The sequence below is a fragment of the Pholis gunnellus genome (genome assembly GCF_910591455.1).
Source record: "Pholis gunnellus genome assembly, chromosome: 6".
Classification (NCBI taxonomy): Eukaryota; Metazoa; Chordata; class Actinopteri; order Perciformes; family Pholidae; genus Pholis; species Pholis gunnellus.
Genome location: NC_136532.1, coordinates 4090339 through 4113017, shown reverse-complemented (window position 1 = coordinate 4113017; position 22679 = coordinate 4090339). Strand labels below are relative to the sequence as shown.

Sequence of the window (22679 nt, the reverse complement as noted above, 5' to 3'; positions counted from 1 at the left end):
ATGGAGGTCTTGGTCCTGATGGAGGTCTTGGTCCTGATGGACCGCAGCCTCCTGCCAGATGGAAGGGGCACGAACAGTTTGTGTCCTGGGTGAGAGGGGTCGGCTACAATCTCTCTTGCTCGCTTCAGGGTCCTTGAAGCGGCCTCCGCCAGGGATTCATTTTCAGTCCACACCTTCCCCTTTCTTGAAGAAAACTGTCTACCCATGAAGCAATTCAACCCTTGTTCCAGCTGCTTAGAGCACCTTTGGTCTGCCTCAGTGGACCATTGATCCTGTGAGAAGAGTAATCTCAATGATAGTGTCTATTTGTTGATGTGATTACCATGATGACCAGTGTAAACTCAAATCAATCCCTGCTGAACTGATCCAGTCCATGGGTGGAGCTCTGCATGAAAGATGCTGAACCTTATTTAAGCTAACTTTAAGGCTTAACAGCTCCAATGTTCTAACCCGAATTCAATACTTTCACTTGAGCCCTGTAGAAACCGAGTTTGTTAAAACTCACTTGTAGAAGTTGGAGTCATCATAAACAGGCTCTCGATTCACGTTGGTCCTCAATCAGACTTTAAAAACAAAGCTTTAGGAAGTTTCTAATAATACTATTACACATATTTTTACAGTAGATAAAACCAAACGTTAATTTCCAAAATGCTATACAGTGTTTTTATGCTCCATAGTTTATTATTTCTAAAACAAAGAATGCAACGCAATAATACAACAACATTGCCTCACAGCATTGTCTGTGGGCTTTTTTGTTCATTTACTTTGACCATTCATTACAACTGCCTTTTCTCTCTTGAACAAACACCCACACACACAGATTTTTCTTACCGTCCTTTCCTCCATGCCATGTCCTTGCCTCTGGTTGGCATCCTGACAGTCGTCAGGTGGCGGGGAAATGCTCCGGCCCTCAGGGTCCACCCAACTGTACACGTGGTTGGTGATGTAGCCTCCGGGGATCCGACCCATGGAACACACTGAAATGGCCAGCATCTTGCATCCCTTCAGCACCTGCATCACAAGAGGAGGGTAAGGTTGTAAAAGTGTTACATACAGCAGACCACATAACCCCACACAGCAAATATTTGCTATCATCTTAAGGCCAAAAAAAACTCCAACAAAACCAATGATCACTGTCCTTTATAGCAGAGAATTGTGGCCTTGTGCAGAGGGAAATCAATGATGGCTCTGTGTGCGGATATTCTTTCATGGGATTTTGGTTCCCAGAAATGCAAAGAACAGTTACACAGTTTGACAGATATTGGCAAGAAATGAGTATCTATGGTAAATTGACTTGTATAGCACTTTTCTAGTCTTACAACCATTCAAAGCGCTTTAACACTATATGTCATCATTCACCCATTCACACCCATTCATACACTTATGGCAGGGGGCTACCATGCAAGGTGCCCATCAGGACTAACAACCATACCATTTTAAACATCGCAGGCACCGCCTACGGGAGCAATTTGGGGTTAAGTGTCCTCCCCAAGGACACATCGACATAGACTAGTGGAGCTGGGGATCGAACCGCCGATCCTCTGATTGAAGGATGACCCTGCTCTACCACTGAGCCTCAGTCACCACAATCTACAATCTTTTAATATCTCCTTCAAGATCACCCCCTGAAATTGTTGTTTCTATTGACCTCCAGTGGTTTAACACACATATATATATATATATATATGGGTCATGCTTGAAAAATGGCTTCTAAAGCCTAGTGTGCAGGGGGGGGGGGGGGGGGGGTGTTACTATAACTTGGTTGAATCTCACTGTTCTTTAAGCTTTTTTTCAGTTCAGGTAAAAACAGTCAACTTTCACAAGCTCTTAACAAAAAAGCAATTAGGGAAAGGGTTAAAAATCGAGGAAAATGTTCAAATTCTCAAATGTATTTAATGTAAAGATGGAGCAGTTTGAACCTGAGCTGAAAACGTCCTCTGCAGTCGTAGTGTAGGAGCTCTCTTGTGCAGATAAATTGTTCCGGTCAGTCCCCGTGACATATGTTTCACGTAAACGAGTAAAACTATTTTGTTTGTTCATAATAATACATTTTATTTATTGAGAGCTTTTCATAATTCTCAGACACTTTACATCAAAATCATCATATAAAAGAAAGCTATAATGTGATGTCTGTAGATTCGGCCATTTGTAATGCAAAATGACCACTTGCCTTAATTGGAGCTGTGGTCTGTTGTTTGAAGTCATCCGACATTCGTCTACTTATAGTCATTTGACAGAGGTGTAGTTTTCAGTGTATCCGCTGCTGATATTACAAGGCATTAACACCAAATACTGTTAAGGAGTGTGAATAGACGGCACTCCGCTGCATAAAAAAATCACCTTCAAAATAAAGCAGGCACTTCGTTGCCAGGCACTGGCCACTGAAAACGGGTCCGCGACCCACCTGTTGAGAATCACTGCTTTAAGGGACTATTATTCGTAGAATCATGTCATTGATGTTATAAACACTTCATTTGAACTATTTTAGTTAATCGTGAAATTAAGTATGAACAAGGTATTTCATTTAAATCAACATATTCCTGTTACCTGAGAATGAAACGTGAAAGGGCTGTTAAAGCACATTAATTAGGGAGGCACCGATCCTACTTTTTCATCCCAGATACCAATACCTGGTCTTTGGGTATCGGATGATGGCAAGTGCCGATTAGATACCTGTGTTTAAGTAATACGCTGTATGTCTCACTGTGTGGAATTGTCTTGGATAATTACCGGTATTCAGTATTGGTATCAGTGCATCTCTACTGTTAAACTGTTTATCAAAAGAAATTGAGAGCGCTGATTTAACTTGATGTATCTTAAACACATTTTTGTTCTACTTCTTCTGGGTTTTGGAAATGAATTGACCCCCATACTGCCTGCAGTAAGGGTCATTGCTCATTTCTCTGATTGGAGTCTGCATGCTGTCTAGATTCGGGCATTTTCTCCTGTGCTTGCCAGTGTAGATAGGTGGAGAAAAGCACCAGGACTTAGCTCTCTTTGCTTGCATCCTCAAAATATTACTCTCACCTATCTTCAGGTTCGCCACACAACATTAAGAGATGCTGTAGGTCGGGCCTTCCCTCCCACGTCAAACAGGTCAGTCAACAACTGTGTTGGGGAGGTTGCTTAGCTTACCTGCTGTCTTGAGACTTGGTAATTAGCTCCACTACTACTCCAGTAAAGTTCTCCTCACTAGACAAAAAAGCAGGTTTGGCAAATGAACCGTAGTTAAGGTATGGTTAGGCAACTAAAAACGTGTTTACGGTTAGGGAGAAATCAGGGTAAAAGTTATAAAAACGCTAATTGCAGCATGACAACCAGATGCACTACACACCCAGCAACCATCCCATCATCTCATATGAACAAGATTCCTGTATAGTGGGCTGGTCCAGGCTAGCAGACAGACAATACCGGCTCAGACGATCCTCTGCCAGCAGATTTGACTATTGCTCTTATTTGAATTGAAATCACTGAAGCTCCTTTGCCTTGTGCATCTGCTGTCACATCAATTATATGTTTTATGAGAGAAAGACAGAATTAGCTTAAGCTCTGAGGCCACAGCACTGACTCTCACTGTGACTCACACAGGCCCCCTGCAGAAAAGCAGCAAAGACATCAGCTGTCAGGTCTTATATGGATGAGGTTCCTCTCCTAAATGAAAGTATACTTTGAAAACTAAAACTGTGATGAATTGTTTAAACGTGTTATTATTTGTGGCTAAGGCGACTGGACTGTGGCTAAGTGGAGAGCAGGGCCGTCCTTCAATCAGAGGATCGGCGCATGTCGCTAGTCGCTAGTCGATGAGACACTTAAACCCAAAGTTGCTCCCGTAGCTGTGCCCACGGTGTATGTGATAGAATCTGAATTGTAAGTCGCTTTGGATAAAAGCGTCGGCTAAATGGCTGTAATGTAATGCAACACTGCATAACAACCTGACGAGTGGACATTTATTAATAGTTGTTGTATGCAGTCTTAAAAGTAGTGTAGGACATCTTTACCATCTTGTTAAAACCCAGCCCAGTGTTGCCAACTCTTTTCCAATCAAAGTAGCTCGCAGCACAAGCTCAAAAAGTCACTAAATATAGCAAGAAAGTTGCCAAGTCTACAATACTGACAGCCCGTCCCTTTAGGCCTCCCTCCAAAGACACTCCCACAAAAATATCATAATGAACATGAACAGCTTGTGAAAGACTCTGGTGATGAACAATAAGTGAACGGGCAGAGTGCACACAGGTAGGCAGGCCTTCCAACCATTACATTGGACCCAAATTAAATGATTGGACAAGCTCATTTCAGGCTTTTTGTTTTTAATTGTCAGACCATTTGATTAATTGGTTGTTGTCGGGATGAATTGAGAATTTCAACATTATATAAAAACATTTTTTGAAAAAGATTACCAACCCTTCCTTTAATAAATCACTCACTGTAGCCGTTTACTTAAGCAACGTTTGTCTGCTCGTCTCAAGTGAAGCCCATACAGTCTGTTGATGATGGGCCTGCTCTGCTGCAATTATGCCAAGTTAGCCAGCTCTATTCAACATGAACACTGTCTCTTTAGACTAGAATAAGCTGAACTAAAACTAACAATTAAATTACAAAGTTGTTACTGTGACAGCCCCTGTCTCTAATCACTGCAAGTGTGCTTTTGTCCCTTTGTCCTTAGAGAGCAGATTACCTGATGCAGAGCACCTGGTCCGGAACAGGGATGGCATAAAGCCAGCTGCTCTAGCGTTGCTCGTGGTGTGATCCCAGCCAGTTGCTGCCGGTTATTTTGGTTTTGCTGAAAACACCCACACGTCATCACACACGCATCCACGTTGACATTACTGATGTTACTGACTGACACTTCATAAAGTTAACTATTTCTTTATTCATTATTAAATACTTTACGTTACCATCACCTGTTGTGTCTTTGCCGTATTTGTTATAGCCTGGGAGCCGGGTTATGACATTACTACAACTTGACCCTGTATACATTATAATCAAAAGACTAAACACAGATCCCCTCTGACCACTGCTAGTGTCGGGGGGGGGGGGGGGGGGGGGGGGGAATAGAGACACATTATACACTTTTCTGTCACGGGGCATGGTGGAGGACTCAAACGCAGACCAGGCAGAGTAGCGTGAAAAGGGTATCTTTAATGAACAACATCAACTTACAGGACACGATAAAGAATCAAGGACGAGACAAGAGACGAGGGGGTTAAATCCAGCAGGGTAGGCAGTGAGACGGGAATAGGACAAGCCGAACAGGCGGGTAGACAATACAAGGATCTGGCAAGGAGTGACTGAGGGGCAGGAGTTTATGAAGAGGGAAGAACAGGTGAGAAGAGTTGTGCTGATGAGGGGGGAGTGCTTGATTACTGATCAGAGGCAGGTGAAGGGAATTAGGCTGAGGGAGTGACTGACAGGTAGAGTGGAGTAACACAGACACACAGAACACAGAGGCAAAGCCTAATCGTGACACTTTTCATCCTGTTTTTGAATAATGTGGCTTGAAGTGCTGAAATTTCTGTCATCTGCATCAACGTGAACACAACGCAGTTTTTGTGAAATGACGGCTGCTTACTTTTTGCCATTATTCAGTCCCCGACTTGCTGAGGGAAACATGTCTGAAGAGGCTGCTGTAGCAGGAGTTAGAGTCCAGATGTAGACGTCAGTAGACATCAGGCCAATGTGCCACCCTATTTTTACATTTTCCTTCTCATTTTTGCAACCATCTGCTGTTGGGCTTTCATAATCTCAGAAACCAAAAACATAATCTTGGATTACTCACATTGGTCAGGTTTAACAGGTGCCTGGAATCTGCAACTGTGTGTAATTTCTGAAGTCGCTGTTATCACTGATTTTTATCTCGGCCAGAATCCCAGATATGTGCATTACCATTTTCCTGATCACTGACCCTGAAACCCCTTCAGACCACAACAGAGACATGTCTTTCCAGCAACCCTGACCGCTTAATGTCACGTCCAGAGCCCAAGTGAAACTAGACTTCTGGGTATTGTTAAAATCACATTGGCATGTAACAACACAAATGACGAAAAGCTTCCAGCCCGGGAACATTACCTTGCTCAGGATTTAATTTCATTTCCAGAGAATTAATTAAAAATAATAATTAAAAAAACATTGTTTATGTCATATTTCAGCTTTTACTGAACTGCCAATTACCCAGAAGCCAGAGCATGTTGTTGGTTAAATGTCACCAGTTTGACAAACTGAAATTGAGTGGCTGCAATATGATGCTAATATTGAGGGTGAAAGGCAAACAGGACACGCAGCTTACTCTTCTAAAGGACTCAGTTTTACCCTATCTTCTAACACATCTGTCCTGCTGAAGTGTCCTTGAGCAAAACACTGCAGTGGATTTGTGTACGATTAATCTTGGGGATCAATTTAAAAAATTGATCTCCTGTCCATCAGAACTTATCTAATTAAGGAGGCAAAGTATTTCATGTCTATTACCCGTCCTGGATGTCTGTCCTTGCAGTATTATTAAATGTTCAGTGTGTGTCTCAGCACTGTGACCGCGATGTGTCATTCCAGCAGTGCAGTGACCATAAATCAGCTCTTACTGAGCTGATTTATGACTGCCAAAAGTAGCACATGAACTCACAGACTGTATGCTGAGTCAATGGTTGAGATTGTATAAAGGTCTATGAGAAAATTACCCTACTTCTCACTTGATCAGTAAACACAAGTTTAGGGTCTCAACTTCGCACTACAGAGAGGAGGTACAACATCTGGTTGAGTGGTGTACTGACAATAACCTGGTCCTTAATTAACACTATAAAAACCAAAGAGATCATCATGGATTTCAGGAGAACCAGGAAGACCACATCTCCCCTTCTCCACATAAACAGTGAGGCGGTGGAGAGTGTAAGTGACATCAAATTCCTGGGAATCCACATCACAAAGGATCTGACATGGGCCCTTAACACCTCCCACCTGGTGAAGAAAGCCCAACAGAGGCTCTTCTTCTTGAGGAAACTCAGAAAAGCCAAACTCCCCTCTCAGCTCCTAGTCAACTTCTACAGGAGCACCATAGAGATAGGATGTGTTGTTTAGACTTTCTATGAGTGGTTTGCACTCACTCAGACCTTTCTTACAAACTATTGTAATAGCGGTCATATTAGCACTATGTGCATTTAGGGTAGGTCACACCTCTCTGCTCCGATAGTAACGGGGATCGGACACGGGGAGAGTTCAAAAACCGTGTCCGATTGGAAATGTGGAAGGTCGGTTCCATATTATTCATGTTATTCTAATATTTTCCTTGACAGATGTTATGGACCCAAGAATGTTGAGGTTTACACAACTCAAGTTTTTAAAATCTTTTCTTTTCATTATCTTTTTTCACGTGCATGCTCAGGCAGAGAAGAGAACATGTTATAACAATACGTAGAGACTATGGCTTGTCTGAATTTCATCAGTTACAATACAAAAGGAATTAACAGCCCAATTAAAAGAGAGAAATGCAGTGTTCTGTAGCCCTAATTTAGGAAACACACTTATCTGAATTAGAACATTCAAAACTAAAAAGAGAGTGGGTGGACCAGGTCTATAGTGCATCGTGTAAGAAGGGGAAGAAAAGAGGGGTAGCTATCCTGTTTAGTACATCTATGTACTACAGTAATGAGAAAACCTTCCAACATGCGGAGGACCGTCACGTAAAGGTGATTGGAACCGCTGGGGGCATGAAGATAACCATCTTAAACATATATGCCACTTTTCTTTAAGAAGGTTGCGCCTCTAGTGGCTGATAAAGGCGAAGGGATTATACTTATAGGAGGAGACTTTAACTGTACACTGAACACCAAATTAGCAACAATAAGACCACAGTCTAGGATGTCTAAGGATCTATCAGATATATTGAAGGAGCTAGGCCTAGTGGATGTCTGGCGACATCTTCACCCTGGGGAGAAAGATTTCACATTCATGTCCCAAGAACATGGGAGCTATTCGAGGGTAGACTATTTCTGCACGTCAAAGAGAGACATACATCGAGTAAAAGAAACTACAACCGAACCAATTACAATTTCCGACCATGGTCCAGTCGTTGTGAAAATCAATTTAGGTCTAGACGAATCATTTTAGATACTGGAGGATCAATGTCTCATTGTTGGCAGACTCTCAAATTAAACAAGAAATACAATCCGATCTATCGGAGTACTTTGACATAAATGATGATGCTAATGTTTCTATAGGATCCAGAATAAAGAAACAAAGACGCGCAAAACAACAAGAATTGGAACTTGAACTAAAAATATTAGGGAGGGAACATAAAAAACATAGGAAAGATGATACACTTAAAAAGCTCAGAGAAGTTAGGCTACAGTTGGATGAAGCACTATCTATAAGGCAGAAGGAGCTCCCAGGTATATTAATAGAAAATACTACGAAATGGGAAATAAAGCTAGCAATCTAATAGTGCAATTCCTAAAATGAAACACCCTGAATCTAACCATCTTCAGACTCACCCTAAGGAAAGATCAGATGCTTTCACAAAATATTACAAACAATTATATAAGAGTCAAGAACAAGAATCCAAAAAGAGAAAATAGAGGAGTTTTTGAAACCCCTCAAAATGACCAAAATGTCAAGAGATGAAGCAACCAAATTAGTAGATCCCATCACACAAGATGAAATTAGAGGAACCATTGCTAAATTAAAAAACAACAAATCACCAGGAGCAGACGGGTTTGCTGTGAATGACCTCACTCCTATACTATGCAAAGTATATAACTACGTATTAAAATCGGGAGACCCACCGAAATCATGGTCCGATGTCATCATTACAGTCCTACATAAAGAAGGAAAAGATCCCTTACAATGTACTAGCTATCGTCCAATAAGCATCTTAGACTATAAAATCTTGACCTCCATCCGGGCTACCAGAATCCCAAAATACGTAAACAAATGAATAAAACCAGACAAAACAGGATTCATTCTAGGCTGTCAAGGAACAAACATAAGAAGAGCCCTAAACGTACACTCAATAGCATCAAGAGACAGACACCCTCAATGCCTTTGTAACCTGTGTTACATTGAACAGCTGAGATGGGTTAAGCTGTACTATGAGGACCATTGCTAAGCCATGTAATGAATTCAACCTTCTGTTAAAGTTAGTTTCCTTCAATATCTGTATCTATTTATTTAACTTGGTTTCCACTTATTTATTTAATCTTGGTTTACTTTAGTTATTTATTTATTTTATTTTATATATTTACTGCATATATTATTTAAATGTCATTAATTTAGTTATTCAGTCCTCCCCTCCCTCCCCTCCCTCCCCCCTTTACTAATACTCCTTTTTGAGTGCATGTGTAAAGTATGTGTATGTGGGAAGGTACTGTATATATATTGGTCTGCTGTGGGCGTATGTATGTGGATGTAGATGCATATGTAGATGTGTTTGTCGGTGTAGATGTGCATGTGTATATTTGAGTATGTGAATGTTCGCATATACACTCGCTACTAGCTAAACTATTGGTACTAATTTTACTGTTTTATTTTTAACATTTGTTTAAGTTATGTGTCGTGTTTTCGGAGGTTGCATGTCAAGGACAGTTCTGTTGTGTTGAAAACGCAAAAAGAAAAAGTAAAAAAAAAAAAGGACTTTCCATCGACTTTGTTGTTGTGGTGCCAACAATCCTTTTGAACACATTTCATGCCACCACCACATAAATCACTGTACAGAGCTAGATTCCTCTCTACATCTGAAATGAAGCAGCTGAAATGTGGATGGAGACAGTGAGTGAGTAATACCTTCCAGCTCGCTGAACCACTACTGCTGAGGGGCTCTTGAGCAACGTGACAACATGTGTTGACACTGAAAGGCTCACAGTCTCTAACAGCAGTGAGTGGTCATACTGGTCCACTGCCAGGACAGAATATATTCGCTGAAGAAATAGAGTCCTGTTTCCTCAATTTGAAACAAAATGCAGACATGAGATTGTTCCTGACTCGATTTCATGGGGAATCCATTCTTGCTTTTCTGTCCTCTCATCTTGATAACTGCAAAGCTTTATTCACCCCCCTATCTATCAGCAGTTGCAGACTGTCAAAATGCTGCAGCAAGGCTTTTTACCAGGTCTCAAGAGAAAGGGCCACACTCACTCCTGCTGGCATCACAACATACATGTTTCATTATTTCATAAAAAAATGATCTTAGCTACAATACATTTCAGACTTCTGATATTTTACAGCATTAAGCTGACAATCAATTATCGTTTTTTTTGGAAATCAATTGCTATTGCAATTGAGTGCATGAATTTCGCAGTGACCTCAAATGTTATCTGACTCAGCTGTAGAGCTGCTGGCACTATTTCTACCAGGCCTCTTACTGCACTCCCTGCACTCAGTCCTCAGCCTCTCCCATCCACAGGGAGAAGGATGCAGACGGTTCCAGTACACGGAGTAGACTTCTCCCGCCTAATGACACTGCAGTCCCACAAACACCATTTAAACAGAGAGTGAAGGGGACATAAGCATGGAAAAGAATCTGTAAACTGTCTTTACATGTGTTTATAACATGCTGTATAACCTTTGCAAAGAAAAGTCTGGGAACAATTGTGGAAACTATGTTTACTTGTTTTCCTTGTGTTTCGTCCTCCCCTGTCTGTCACTGTGTCTGTTTGTTGTGGGCGCAACAACTCTTCACCTCAACACCTCATCACCTCAACAACTCATCACCTCAACAACTCATCACCTCATCACCTCAACAACTCATCACCTTAACAACTCTTCATCTCAACACCTCATCACCTCAACACCTCATCACCTCAACACCTCATCACCTCAACAACTCATCACCTCATCACCTCAACACCTCATCACTTCATCACCTCAACACCTCATCACCTCAACACCTCATCACCTCAACACCTCAACACCTCAACACCTCATCACCTCAACACCTCAACACCTCATCACCTCATCACCTCATCACTTCATCACCTCAACACCTCATCACCTCAACACCTCATCACCTCAACACCTCAACACCTCAACACCTCATCACCTCATCACCTCATCACCTCATCACCTCATCACCTCAACAACTCATCACCTCATCACCTCATCACCTCAACACCTCATCACCTCAACACCTCATCACCTCAACAACTCATCACCTCAACACCTCATCACCTCATCACCTCAACACCTCATCACCTCAACAACTCATCACCTCATCACCTCATCACCTCAACACCTCATCACCTCATCACCTCAACACCTCATCACCTCATCACCTCAACACCTCATCACCTCATCACCTCAACAACTCATCACCTCAACACCTCATCACCTCATCACCTCATCACCTCAACACCTCATCACCTCAACACCTCATCACCTCAACAACTCATCACCTCATCACCTCAACAACTCATCACCTGAACAACTCTTCATCTCAACACCTCATCACCTCATCACCTCAACACCTCATCACCTCAACAACTCATCACCTCATCACCTCAACACCTCATCACTTCATCACCTCAACACCTCATCACCTCAACACCTCATCACCTCAACACCTCAACACCTCATCACCTCATCACCTCATCACCTCAACACCTCATCACCTCATCACCTCATCACCTCAACAACTCATCACCTCAACACCTCATCACCTCATCACCTCATCACCTCAACACCTCATCACCTCATCACCTCATCACCTCAACACCTCAACACCTCAACACCTCATCACCTCATCACCTCAACAACTCATCACCTCAACACCTCATCACCTCATCACCTCAACACCTCATCACCTCAACACCTCATCACCTCAACACCTCATCACCTCAACACCTCAACACCTCATCACCTCATCACCTCAACACCTCATCACCTCAACACCTCATCACCTCAACACCTCATCACCTCAACACCTCAACACCTCATCACATCAACAACTCATCACCTCAACACCTCATCACCTCCAGCATAAAGTCTCCAGCATTCCGACAACTCGTCGCCAGATTGTTCCGTCTCCCTATCTGTGGTATTGTGACTCTCAGCCGCTCAAGTATCACCAGTGAGTTTTTATGCTTTTCCTACCGTCTGCTTCCTGTGCATAAGATCACCTGACTGTGCTGATCTTCAGTCATTCTCAGTTCCTGTCATCTTCAAGCTACGTCATCACCACCCTGGCTGCCTGCCTTGTGCCATCTCCTTTTCCCCCCATTATATTTTAAAAGACTCCTTTTTCGAACTTTAACCGCTGTGTGTATCTGCATTCTGGGTCCACTACAAAAACAAAGCATTACATTTACTTGAAATGTAATCGTTAATGGTAATGTTAAGACACTATGCACGTTCCAGATGAGCAAATCCTGCGCAGAATCGATCACCAGCCATCGCCTCACAATGCATGCCGGTTAGATTTGTGTCCGACTTGCTCTGACGTCAGGAACACGTGGGCAAGGATTACGTCACAAGAGCGAAGCGGCCGTAGTTTTCAGAGCCAGGCACCGCAGTTGCTCTCCACAAACTGCATGACCCAGGGCATGATGGGAAATGGCTGGCTGTCGCCAGATCAAAGAGCTAATTGGCTCTTAGATTTGACAACAAACTATGTAATTGTAATACTTAACGCTAGATTGTTAAGTATTAGTTGTCTGTAAACTACAAGTAGCCTACAGGTCGGATCTAACAGGATGTCATTGTTTCTTTGACTTTCTGTATATTCTGCTACCGCCTGCTTACGTCCACTTTCCAGGCGAGGCGCAGGTTATCTCGAACGAACCTAATAACTCTATGCTTCAACTCCGAAGTATGCTTATCTGCAAACAAAACAAAAATGACAAAATCCTATGGAGCTATTAGGAGATGCATCCATCTCCCGCTAACAAACTTAACCTGTTTGAGTCTCTGACAAACAGTAATGTCTTTAGTCTCCTTTTTACGCTGTCCTTGAGTTTGTGGAAGGCGCTTTCAAATTTGTATCTATTTCAAATGTATTATGATTATTGTATACATTCTATTATACCATTGACCCTGTGTAACCTCCTAATATGACACAAAAATGACTAATAAACCTGAACTGTTACTGCTCTTCCTGCAAGCTGTGATTCTGATGAAGAGACAAATCAGTCAATAACCCTCTAACACCAAAATATCCATAATAAAAGATTATAATTTTAGTTGTAATGCTCAGTTAAAAGAAGAATGTTGCCTGACTGCCAACACACTATTTCCATTGCATTCAAAAGGAGCGCAGTACCACTGTGAAATGCTTGGGGCGCTGCTAAAAATATCTCTGAATGCAAGTAGGGCCGCCCACCCAAAACAAATAGTAGTCACTGAATAGAACTCCAGTTCTATGAGTGTGAGAATGGATTAATACCAGTGGGGCACCTGGACACCAATGTCCAGCCTTCAATAGGATTACATTATATTTCTATTAACTTGCAATGAAAAATATTCACCAAAAGATAAAAATGACAGAACAGATTTGTTTATTTCTCACTGCAATGTGTCTTGACTGCATGCTGGTTATAGGTAAATGAATGACACATGTATCCATTTCATATTGACTGTACAAATGTCCACAGATTGACAATGCTCAATGAGACCAGCACAGTTCACAACCAACAATGTGTGCACTAGTCAACCAGTCCTTCTGCTTCCTAGCGGCAGCTGAAGCAAATATATAAAGTTTGGAGTTGGCTCCTATTTTCAGAAAGATTTTTATCCTGCAGTCATATTATCACCATTCTGTACATTGTGAGACTGCGTCCCACAGCTTTCAGCAACCATCTTCAACCGACCCCGACCATATTATCAAGGTTCTTATCCCGCATACCTCACATACATCCATTCCAACCTGAACGATATCGAAAAACGTCCACTCACACCGACTTCATGAAGCTATCCTTTGGGGACTCTGTGGCATCAGAGCTTCCGAAGAGATAGCCCCCACTCAAGAGTCTCCTCTCACCCAGTTCCCACCAGCCACCGGCCGTCAGCGGTCCATCGTGGCTCTCCTCCATCCATCATTCCAGGAGCCTCTTTACCCTCCTCGTTCACTTACCCTACACCCTTTCATCCCTAACCCTACATCTCTTCATCCCTTTATTCCGCGACCCTAATCCTTAACGATGCAAGAAACCATTCGAAGCCCTTATCGCTATTCACGTGGTTCTAGTAAGTGAAATGAGTAATTGATGTCATATGCATTGAATGTGTTGTAACTCTGTTATGTTCTTCATTCTGTACACATGACTTCTATCACACTTCTGTCCATCCTGATAGAGGATCCTCCTCTGTTGCTCTCTAAGGTTTCTTCCTTTTTTCTCCCTGTTCAAGGTTGTTTTTTGGGGGGGGGGGGGGGGTTCCTGTACCGATGTGAGGGTCCCGGGACAGCGGATGTTGCAAGTGTACAGATGGTAAAGCCCTCGGCAAGTTTGTGATTTCTTGTGATGTCAGATCAGTCTCAATATTAATGAATGCACCTAGAAGGATTCATAGGATTGCATTTAATCATTTTGAGATATATATATATATATATATATATATATTCATTATCAACAGAGTTTTACTTCACCTTAAGCCGTGCGTCCTCCAAGACAGAACTTACACGTGACAACACACTTAGAGGCCCAGCATTAAAATACGTCCTCTGCCCAATTACAGCCATGATAACAATTTGAAGTATGAGACTTCTCAACAGATTCCACTAAAAAAGACCGACCCAGATAAACTAGAGGGAGCAATGTTAGTCTGCAACTAGAGCTTCACTAACAAATGACAGAAAATGCTCTATGACAAAGAAATTCTCCGCAGGCGGGTCCATTGACTTTATCCCGCTTCTATCACAACAGGAATTAGAGGTGGAGGCAGAAGTAGCTGCTTTCTATTCTGGGACCAACATTTCTGCAGGCTAAGAGCCATTCAGAGCGAGCGAGAGGCAGAGATCAGCACTGCAGCTGGCAGAGAACAGTGACACTCAAGTGCAATTTGGGCTATATATGCATTCCCATGGGGATTGAGCCGGGATGGAGTGGGTGGAAGAGGAGCTCTCAGCGGGTCTTGTGTGGGGCATGGTGGGTGGGAGTATGAAGAGAGAGAGGGAGGGAATTTGTGCTATGTTAAAGGCAGTGGATAGGTTTATTTTTATGCTGGAGGCAAAGTGATCTACGGGACAAGAGGGCAGTACAGATGTCAGTGCTGGTTCATTCTACAGGGGCCTCTCTGAGTGCCCTTCAGTGGGACTGAACCCCAACTTCAACCTATAAGCATTGTTTTTTGCTTAAGTCACTGCAAGTTTGTTCTCTGCTCTGGAAATATCGTCCAAATGTGTCCAAATGATCTGGAGTGTTTTTGCCTCACAAAACCTGGAGAGAAAAACAAGCCCAGTTTAACGCATCTTCTTCTACCGACACTGTGAAACTGAAGTCGGGTATATCTGTGGATACACTTGAAACACTTCATTTATGAGAGCATCCCCCAAATGTGTCAATTAGCAGGACAAAACTAAACCGGACTGGACGGTCTGTCCTTCCTTCTGCAGCATTCAGGCAGAGCCAGAGTAGCTAATGCTGAAGAGCATCACTACGTATATGTGACCACACTTAATAGTAGACAATACAGATTGTGCTGCCTTGTATAAACGAGCATAAGTTCCAGCCCAGAGTCTTAAGATGGAGTGTTACAGAACCAGAAATACATTATTGATCCCTGAGGCCATGCTGGGTTACATTAACATTATATAATAAGATGAAATAACACAAGATAGAACTTTATTAATCTTTAAGGAAATATTGAAGAGTAATACAATATAATACATAAAATATTGCTCATGACATATTGAAATGTAACATTGTACAAGATATGGTTATTATTGTTGTCAGTGATTCAGCTGCAGAAGGAGTCCTATAGTTTGATGGCCAATGGTAAAAATACTTCCTGTGGTGTTCTGTGGTTCACCTCAATGGTCTACAGCTGATTGTGCTCTGAGGTGACTGTAGTGAGGCATGCAGGGGATGAGAGGCATTGTCCAGAATACAGAGTAGTTTCCTCAGCATCCTCCGCTCTGACACTTTCACCACAGACTCCAGTTCCACTCCAGGACATGAAGCAGCTTTCCTGATGTGCTTATTGAATCCATTGGCATCAGCTGCCTTCACCCTGCTGCCCCAGCACACTAGAGAGAGAAGATGATGCTGGCCACCACCGAGGGATAAAACTTCTATTTTACATCAACAAACAACAATTATAATGGCCTGGGAAAACTCTCCGGCCAGGTAATATGGACGGAGAAAGTTCAGTGTCAATCCTTCAGGGTTGCACCATCTGTTGTTCACGTAAATAGCGACTCCCCCTCCTTACTTCTTGCTGCTCTCGCAACTCCAAGGGGAAGCCGGCTAAACTCACATTAGAGTCCGGTTTGTTGTAGTGCAGCCATGTCTCAGTGGAGGACATTACAGAGCCCTCACGAAACACGTTCTCGCTCTTTGTGAGTGATGCTAACTCATCCATCTTCACCAGAGATCTTGTGGGATGATAAGGTCGATATCTCCTCTTGCACATTCTGGGTAGGGGCTCCGCATGTGCGGGAGCCTCTACCCAGAATGCCTTGCGTGAATACCCCCCACCCCCCCTACTCTGCCTCTGACTAGCTACAGGCTGCTACATGCTTAAAGCCTCGCTGTGATGCTAACCCAAGCTTCGAACAGGCCCGGGAGGAGCGCCTCGGCCATGGCAGCTCACGCTTTTGTTCCCATAGTCTGAAGAGAAGCTACCCGCTCCCAACAATGGCAAACAACTTTGTACATTATTATTCAATTCACTTCTGATCCTTTTTGAGGCAAGAAATCAAAAGTGTAGTTTTGAATACTGTCAGTTTTACGAAAAAATAATTATAATTACTATTATAATGGTGGCCTTTAATAAATATATGCAGAATAACACTAGTAACACCTGTCATAATAATAATAATTATAATAATAATAATTATTATTATCAGTAGAAGTAGTAGCAGTGCAAGTGTGTCTATATATATATATATATATATATATATATATATATATATATATATATATATATATATAATCAATTTGTCAATAAATGTTTTTCACTTGTCCAGCGGGACAGAGGAGAGCACAGTGGATGTTGGAGGACCTCCGATAGCAGATCTCCCTCCCTTTGGTTCCCCAACATGCTCTGCGGGCCCTTGGTAGGGATGGGTATCAACACCTGGTATTAAACGGGTCCCGGTGTTAAATTATTAATAACCGGAGTATTGATAAGTCCTGACGTTACTGGTGCTATTTATTAGTACTTTTAATGATTTGGTGTTGTGTATTATCTCCTCTCCTCTCTGTGTTGGGCTGAGCTCCTCCAACTACACACACAAACACTCACACACAAAGACACAGACACACACAGAAGGAAGTCAGCATACAGAGCAGAGAGGCTGCAGTGGAGAAAGTAAAGTGAACCAGGTGAAGTGAAGATCACAACAACTACGCTCCTCACTGTAAGTGCAATAAAACATTCACGAGTAAAAAGCCAATACGTTATCAATACATCTGTTCAACAAACATGGAGATGTGAACAAAAGAGAAACCTATTTCAATCAAACACAATCAAACACAGCACGAAAGATCAGCTGATACCGCATTACAAACAAGCTAAAACAAAAGCTGTCTGTCTGTAGGACAAAAGACAGGAGAGAGAGGACAAGATGAACCGAGATCAGAGAGCAGGAGGACCGAAGACAGAGGTCAGGAGGTTTGGTTTTCAAAGTCACTTTATTGAACCATTGCAGGGAGAAACCAGATCACTGTCACGTCATCAGTTCAGCCTAAAAATGAAACAGAAAAATGTCAACTGATCAGAAATGAACAATGAAGGCTTCATCCTCCTCCACAGAGCATAACCCATCAAATCTACTATTTATCATTCACACAGCCAGCACTCTGAGCCTGGTTCCTACATGTCAGCCAAAAACTTTTCCAGGTTTGTAAAAATGTCAGCAGCTGACTTCCTGCCGCTCCCTCACAGCGATGGACAGAGAGGGGCAACAATATTTAAAACCTTCACTCCATTGGTCACACAGGGTACGATATACTGCAAACGCTCTGTGTGATTGAGACAGGGCGGCACAGACTTCCTCCTCCACTCTGTTGAGCACTCTGGTAGAGGTGATGTTGCTGTTCTCTCTCAGGACATCTGCAGATGTTGTCGTCATCTTTATCAGATGGCCCAGTTTGGTTCAGCCAGCCTCTCTGAGATTGTCTTGCAGGCTGACAGATTGCAGTGTTTGAGTCTGTAAAAAGGTTCCTCAAACAACCACATTCCAGGAAACTCGTTTGTGACTTGTGTGATCTCGAAAACCTGCAGTACAGAGCTGCAATAAGATGATCATGTCCATGTTCTCTGATTGCGAGAGACCGAGTGCCGGCCAGACCAGAAAAAGTCCAGGATGGCTCTCTGGTTGTCCTCGGTCAGGCTTATTGGTGACGTCAGAGTAAAGAGTTTGTGCCATAGAGTCGAGGCGACTAAGTTATTGGCAACCAGAACTCTTCCCCTATATGATAACTGGGGTAACAACCATTTCCATTTAGACAACTGAGCGCACACTTTCTCCTTCACTCCATCCCAATTCTTAGCTTGAAACCATGGCCCAAAAAACTCCCAGAACTTTCGGCCCCCTTTCTTTAGTCCACTAGGCAGACTGGGAACGGCCTGATCCCTCCACTGTCCCACCAACAAGGCTTCACTCTTAGCCCAGTACACCTGTGCAGATAAGGTCTTTTCATACGGGGATAAGGTATCCTGCAAACATGAGGACAGGAGGAAGTGATACTGATTCTTTATATGATACTTTATATTAAACTTCACTCAGAAATGTTATTTAATTAACATTCTACGTTTGTTTCCAGTGAAATATAAATTACTTTGTATAGATACTTTGCTGTTGTAATGACTGTTGCTGCTCTATAAACATTATTTACCTAACTGAAGGCCACTGTAATTCTCTGACACGCTTGGAACGGGAGGGGTGAGCAGAGGGGTCCTACATTTGTTGCAATCTGCAAATTCACCACTAGATGCCACTAAATCTCACACAAATCTTTCTACCTGGACTTGGCCCTTTTTAGAAGTCGTAGAAGTAATGAGTTGAAAAGGTCAATGGACAATGTATGTAACAGGTTCCTGAAGTAAAATAGCCTTTGTGTTATCGATGTATTATGTTCGATGCCCACCCAAACTTTAAGAAACACACAAACTTACATACATTTAGAAAGGCCAAGATGAACTCGAACACGACATCAATTCCTTCATGTTTTGTTCTGGCAGATGTAATGACCAGTCACAAAACACTATTTCATTGTTGTGTTATGATGACGCACACAGTGAACTGACTTTGACATCACACTTTTTATTTCATTACACACACATATAGCTATTTGTTCAAGACACAAGATGTAATCAAATTTTGCGGTAAACGTTTTGTTGTGTTTCGATCACTCGCTCTCTCTCTCTCTCTCTCTCTCTCTTTTCCTCTCTCCCTCTCTTCCTCCCTCTGCTTGTGACTGGTGATCTGTGCGTGGACAAGCAGACTATGAATGGTAGAGTAACAGTGTGCAGAGAAACAGTTCTGGCAGCTGACATATGCATACTGTCTGTATGTAAACAATGTCATGTTCACATATAGAGGTAAACAAAAGTGATGTCATTCTGTGTGTGTGTGTGTGTGTGTGTGGAGGAAGTATATTGAGTTGTGTAATCTCCTGTGCCAGCTGGTTTCCTTTACTTGTTCATCTATCACAGTTACTGCACCTGATTCCTCTCTCTCTCTCTCTCTCTCTCTCTCTCTCTCTCTCTCTCTCTCTCTCTCTCTCTCTCTCTCTCTCTCTCTCTCTCTGAGTGGTGAGCGTGCAGATTGTGTGTCAGAGCGATTGTGAGTGATCGTTTTCTCCACTTGTAAATGTTGTATATAGAACGTATTGTAGTTTGTAGGTGTTACGGTGTTGGTGTGTACACGTAGGGGGTTTTAGGGTTACGTTTGTGTGTGTTTGCAGTCGACCACATGCTGGTCGGCGTGCTAAACACCAACAGTGGACCTAACCAAGCTGACATAGAAACACGGCATTAAGATCGTACCGGGTTTCTCTTGTTCGGTGGAGGACTGCAGCCTGGCCGTGGGGAAGGTTGTTGGTCACTGCAGCGTGATGCTCGCTGCTTGCATGAACAACGCTGTTGTGATATTTGTCGATAGTGTTGATAGGCCAACATGGTGGTGGAGAACGAGATTGTTGTGAACGATACGTTTGTACCCGTTCTGCCTATCGCCACACCGGCGATAAAAGTCACTCTGTCCAATGTTCCACCGTTCATCAGAGACGAGACACTGATCAGAGAACTGTCTAGACACCGAAAAATAGTGTCTCAGATTAGGAAAGTGTCCTCAGGCTGTAGCTCTCCTCTTCTAAAACATGTTGTAGCTCACAGAAGACAGATCCACATCATGATCTGATCTGATCCTGCTCTTCAGCAGACAATGAAGACAGGTCAATGGCCTCCATCCGGTCATCCACGGTTTGAAGAAAAGACTGAGATGCCACTGTGGCTACACTAGATGGCCTCTCTGTGACTCCTGTGGGCAGACTGACAACATTAACAGTATCCAAGGTGCCTACAATGGTGCGGGGATAAAGCAACACATCAGTGGAGCCTACATTAACAATCGATATGTAGGCTGTGCCTCTTATCACACGAACCAAGGCAGGTGACGCAAGCAGCCCAGCAGGTAAGCCAGTGTCAGGGGGTTCGAACAACACAGTGGCACCTGAGTACTGCTCAGCACACGTCGCCGCCACTACACTACTCATGCCACCTGGGATACGACAAGCCTTCTTACCCCGGATCTTTACTTTACCTGCAGTACCCAACGGGGCCTGCACACTGGCACGATGGCACTTTTGCCCCAGATACTGGGGGAAAATCCAACAAAGCTCGGCCATGCTGCCCAAAGAGCTCTCTGTAGCACCTGCGGATCACATTCATCCCCAACACACCAGGGACCGGACGGGACAAATCACCAGAGGGGTCCTTTACGACCATCACCGCACAACGTGGCATCGACTTGCCACAAAGCTCCACATCTAGTTCCAGATAACCAATGTAAGGAATGGGCAACCCATTAGCAGCTCTAAGCTCCAGCCAGTGACAGTTCTTGACCCCATGGCTCGACATGCTGGAGGAAAAAGCTCTCTGTGAAAGTAGACACCATGGATCCTGTATTCACTAAGCAAGACCTCTTAATTCCACCCATGTTCACATCCACATGTGGACACAAGGACATCAACTTGGAGGCGTCCCCTGCACCACTTAAAACAAACCCGGAGCCAGTAGAGGGCCCACCCGAACTGTGGCTCTGCAGTCCGGTGGGTGCTAGTTTTGCGAAGCCTGAGCTGAATGGGACTGCCTACCAGACTGTGGAGGAGCCTGCAAGGACTGAGGGCGGGGAGGGATGCCAACCCGTCACACTCTCTGGCAAAGTGACCAGGCTGTTGACAGCGCCTGCATATTATGGGGCCCTGACGAGGGGCACGATTGCGCTGGTGAGAGTTCTGTAAAAGTGCAATATCCTCTGTCTCACTGAAACTTGGCAAAAACACCTGGACTACTACGCACTCAACCAAACCACCCCTACTGGATATCATTACCTGGACAAACTACGCCCTGATGGCCGCAGTGGAGGAATTGCCGCTCTTTACCGCCAACACATAAAAACGAGCCTGACTAACATTGAAAGTCCATCCTCATTTGAACAGCTGACATTCAAACTCTCTGGTCCTAAACCCCTGGTCATTTCAATTATCTACCGCCCCCCCCAAACCCAACCCTGACTTCCTCTCCGACCTATCTGAATTCCTTACCCAGCTCTGCTCCATCTCACCTTCCATCCTGCTGCTCGGTGATTTCAACATCCACATCGACTCCTCAGACTGTAAAACAGCCACAGAATTTCTGGACATGCTTAGATGCTTCAACTTCACTCAGCACATCAACTTCCCCACCCACAACGGCGGTCACATCCTGGACCTGGTCTGCTCCACTGAAATCACCATCAACCGCCTCTCCGGCTATGACCTCACCATCTCCAACCACCTAGCCATCATCATGGAGATCGACATCCCCATTCCAGAACCCAAACTCAGGCGCACCATCACTCTCTGTAATATCAAGTCTGTCTGCCCCTCATCCCTGTCAGCCTGTCTCACTGACAAATTCTCCACACTCACTCCCTCCCTTAGCCCCTCCCCCTCAGACCTGGCAACCTCTACAATAACACACTATCCTCCTGCCTTGATCAGCATGCCCCTCTCAAAACCACAACTGTCTCTTTCACCCACACTGCTCCCTGGTTCACCCCTGAACTCCGCCTCATGAAGTCCCAGAAACGCAGACTAGAACGACTCTCCAAAAAAAACGGCCTCACAGTACACACCCTGGCTTACAAGGAATACATACAGCAAAACAAACTGGTTCTCAACACTGCTCGCTCCACCTACTACTCTGGCATCATCCACTCTGGTTCCGCCAACCCTAAGGTCCTCTTCTCCACAATAAACAAACTCCTCAAACCTATGGACAATTCCTCCCACTCCTCCACAGCAGAGAAATGTAACTCCTTCCTGTCATTCTACAAAGTA

The 22679-nt window shown here is 43.5% G+C and overlaps 1 protein-coding gene across 1 annotated transcript in view; it reads right to left on the bottom strand.

The window, feature by feature from the left end:
- whrnb (whirlin b) overlaps window positions 1-22679 on the bottom strand; it is a gene marked incomplete at both ends in the record, with an annotated part of 66553 nt that overhangs the window by 37463 nt on the left and 6411 nt on the right. Inside the window, one exon of the mRNA XM_079161981.1 lies at window positions 832-1011. Coding sequence (XP_079018107.1) covers window positions 832-1011 — 180 coding nt within the window. The remainder of the gene's footprint in view (window positions 1-831; window positions 1012-22679) is intronic.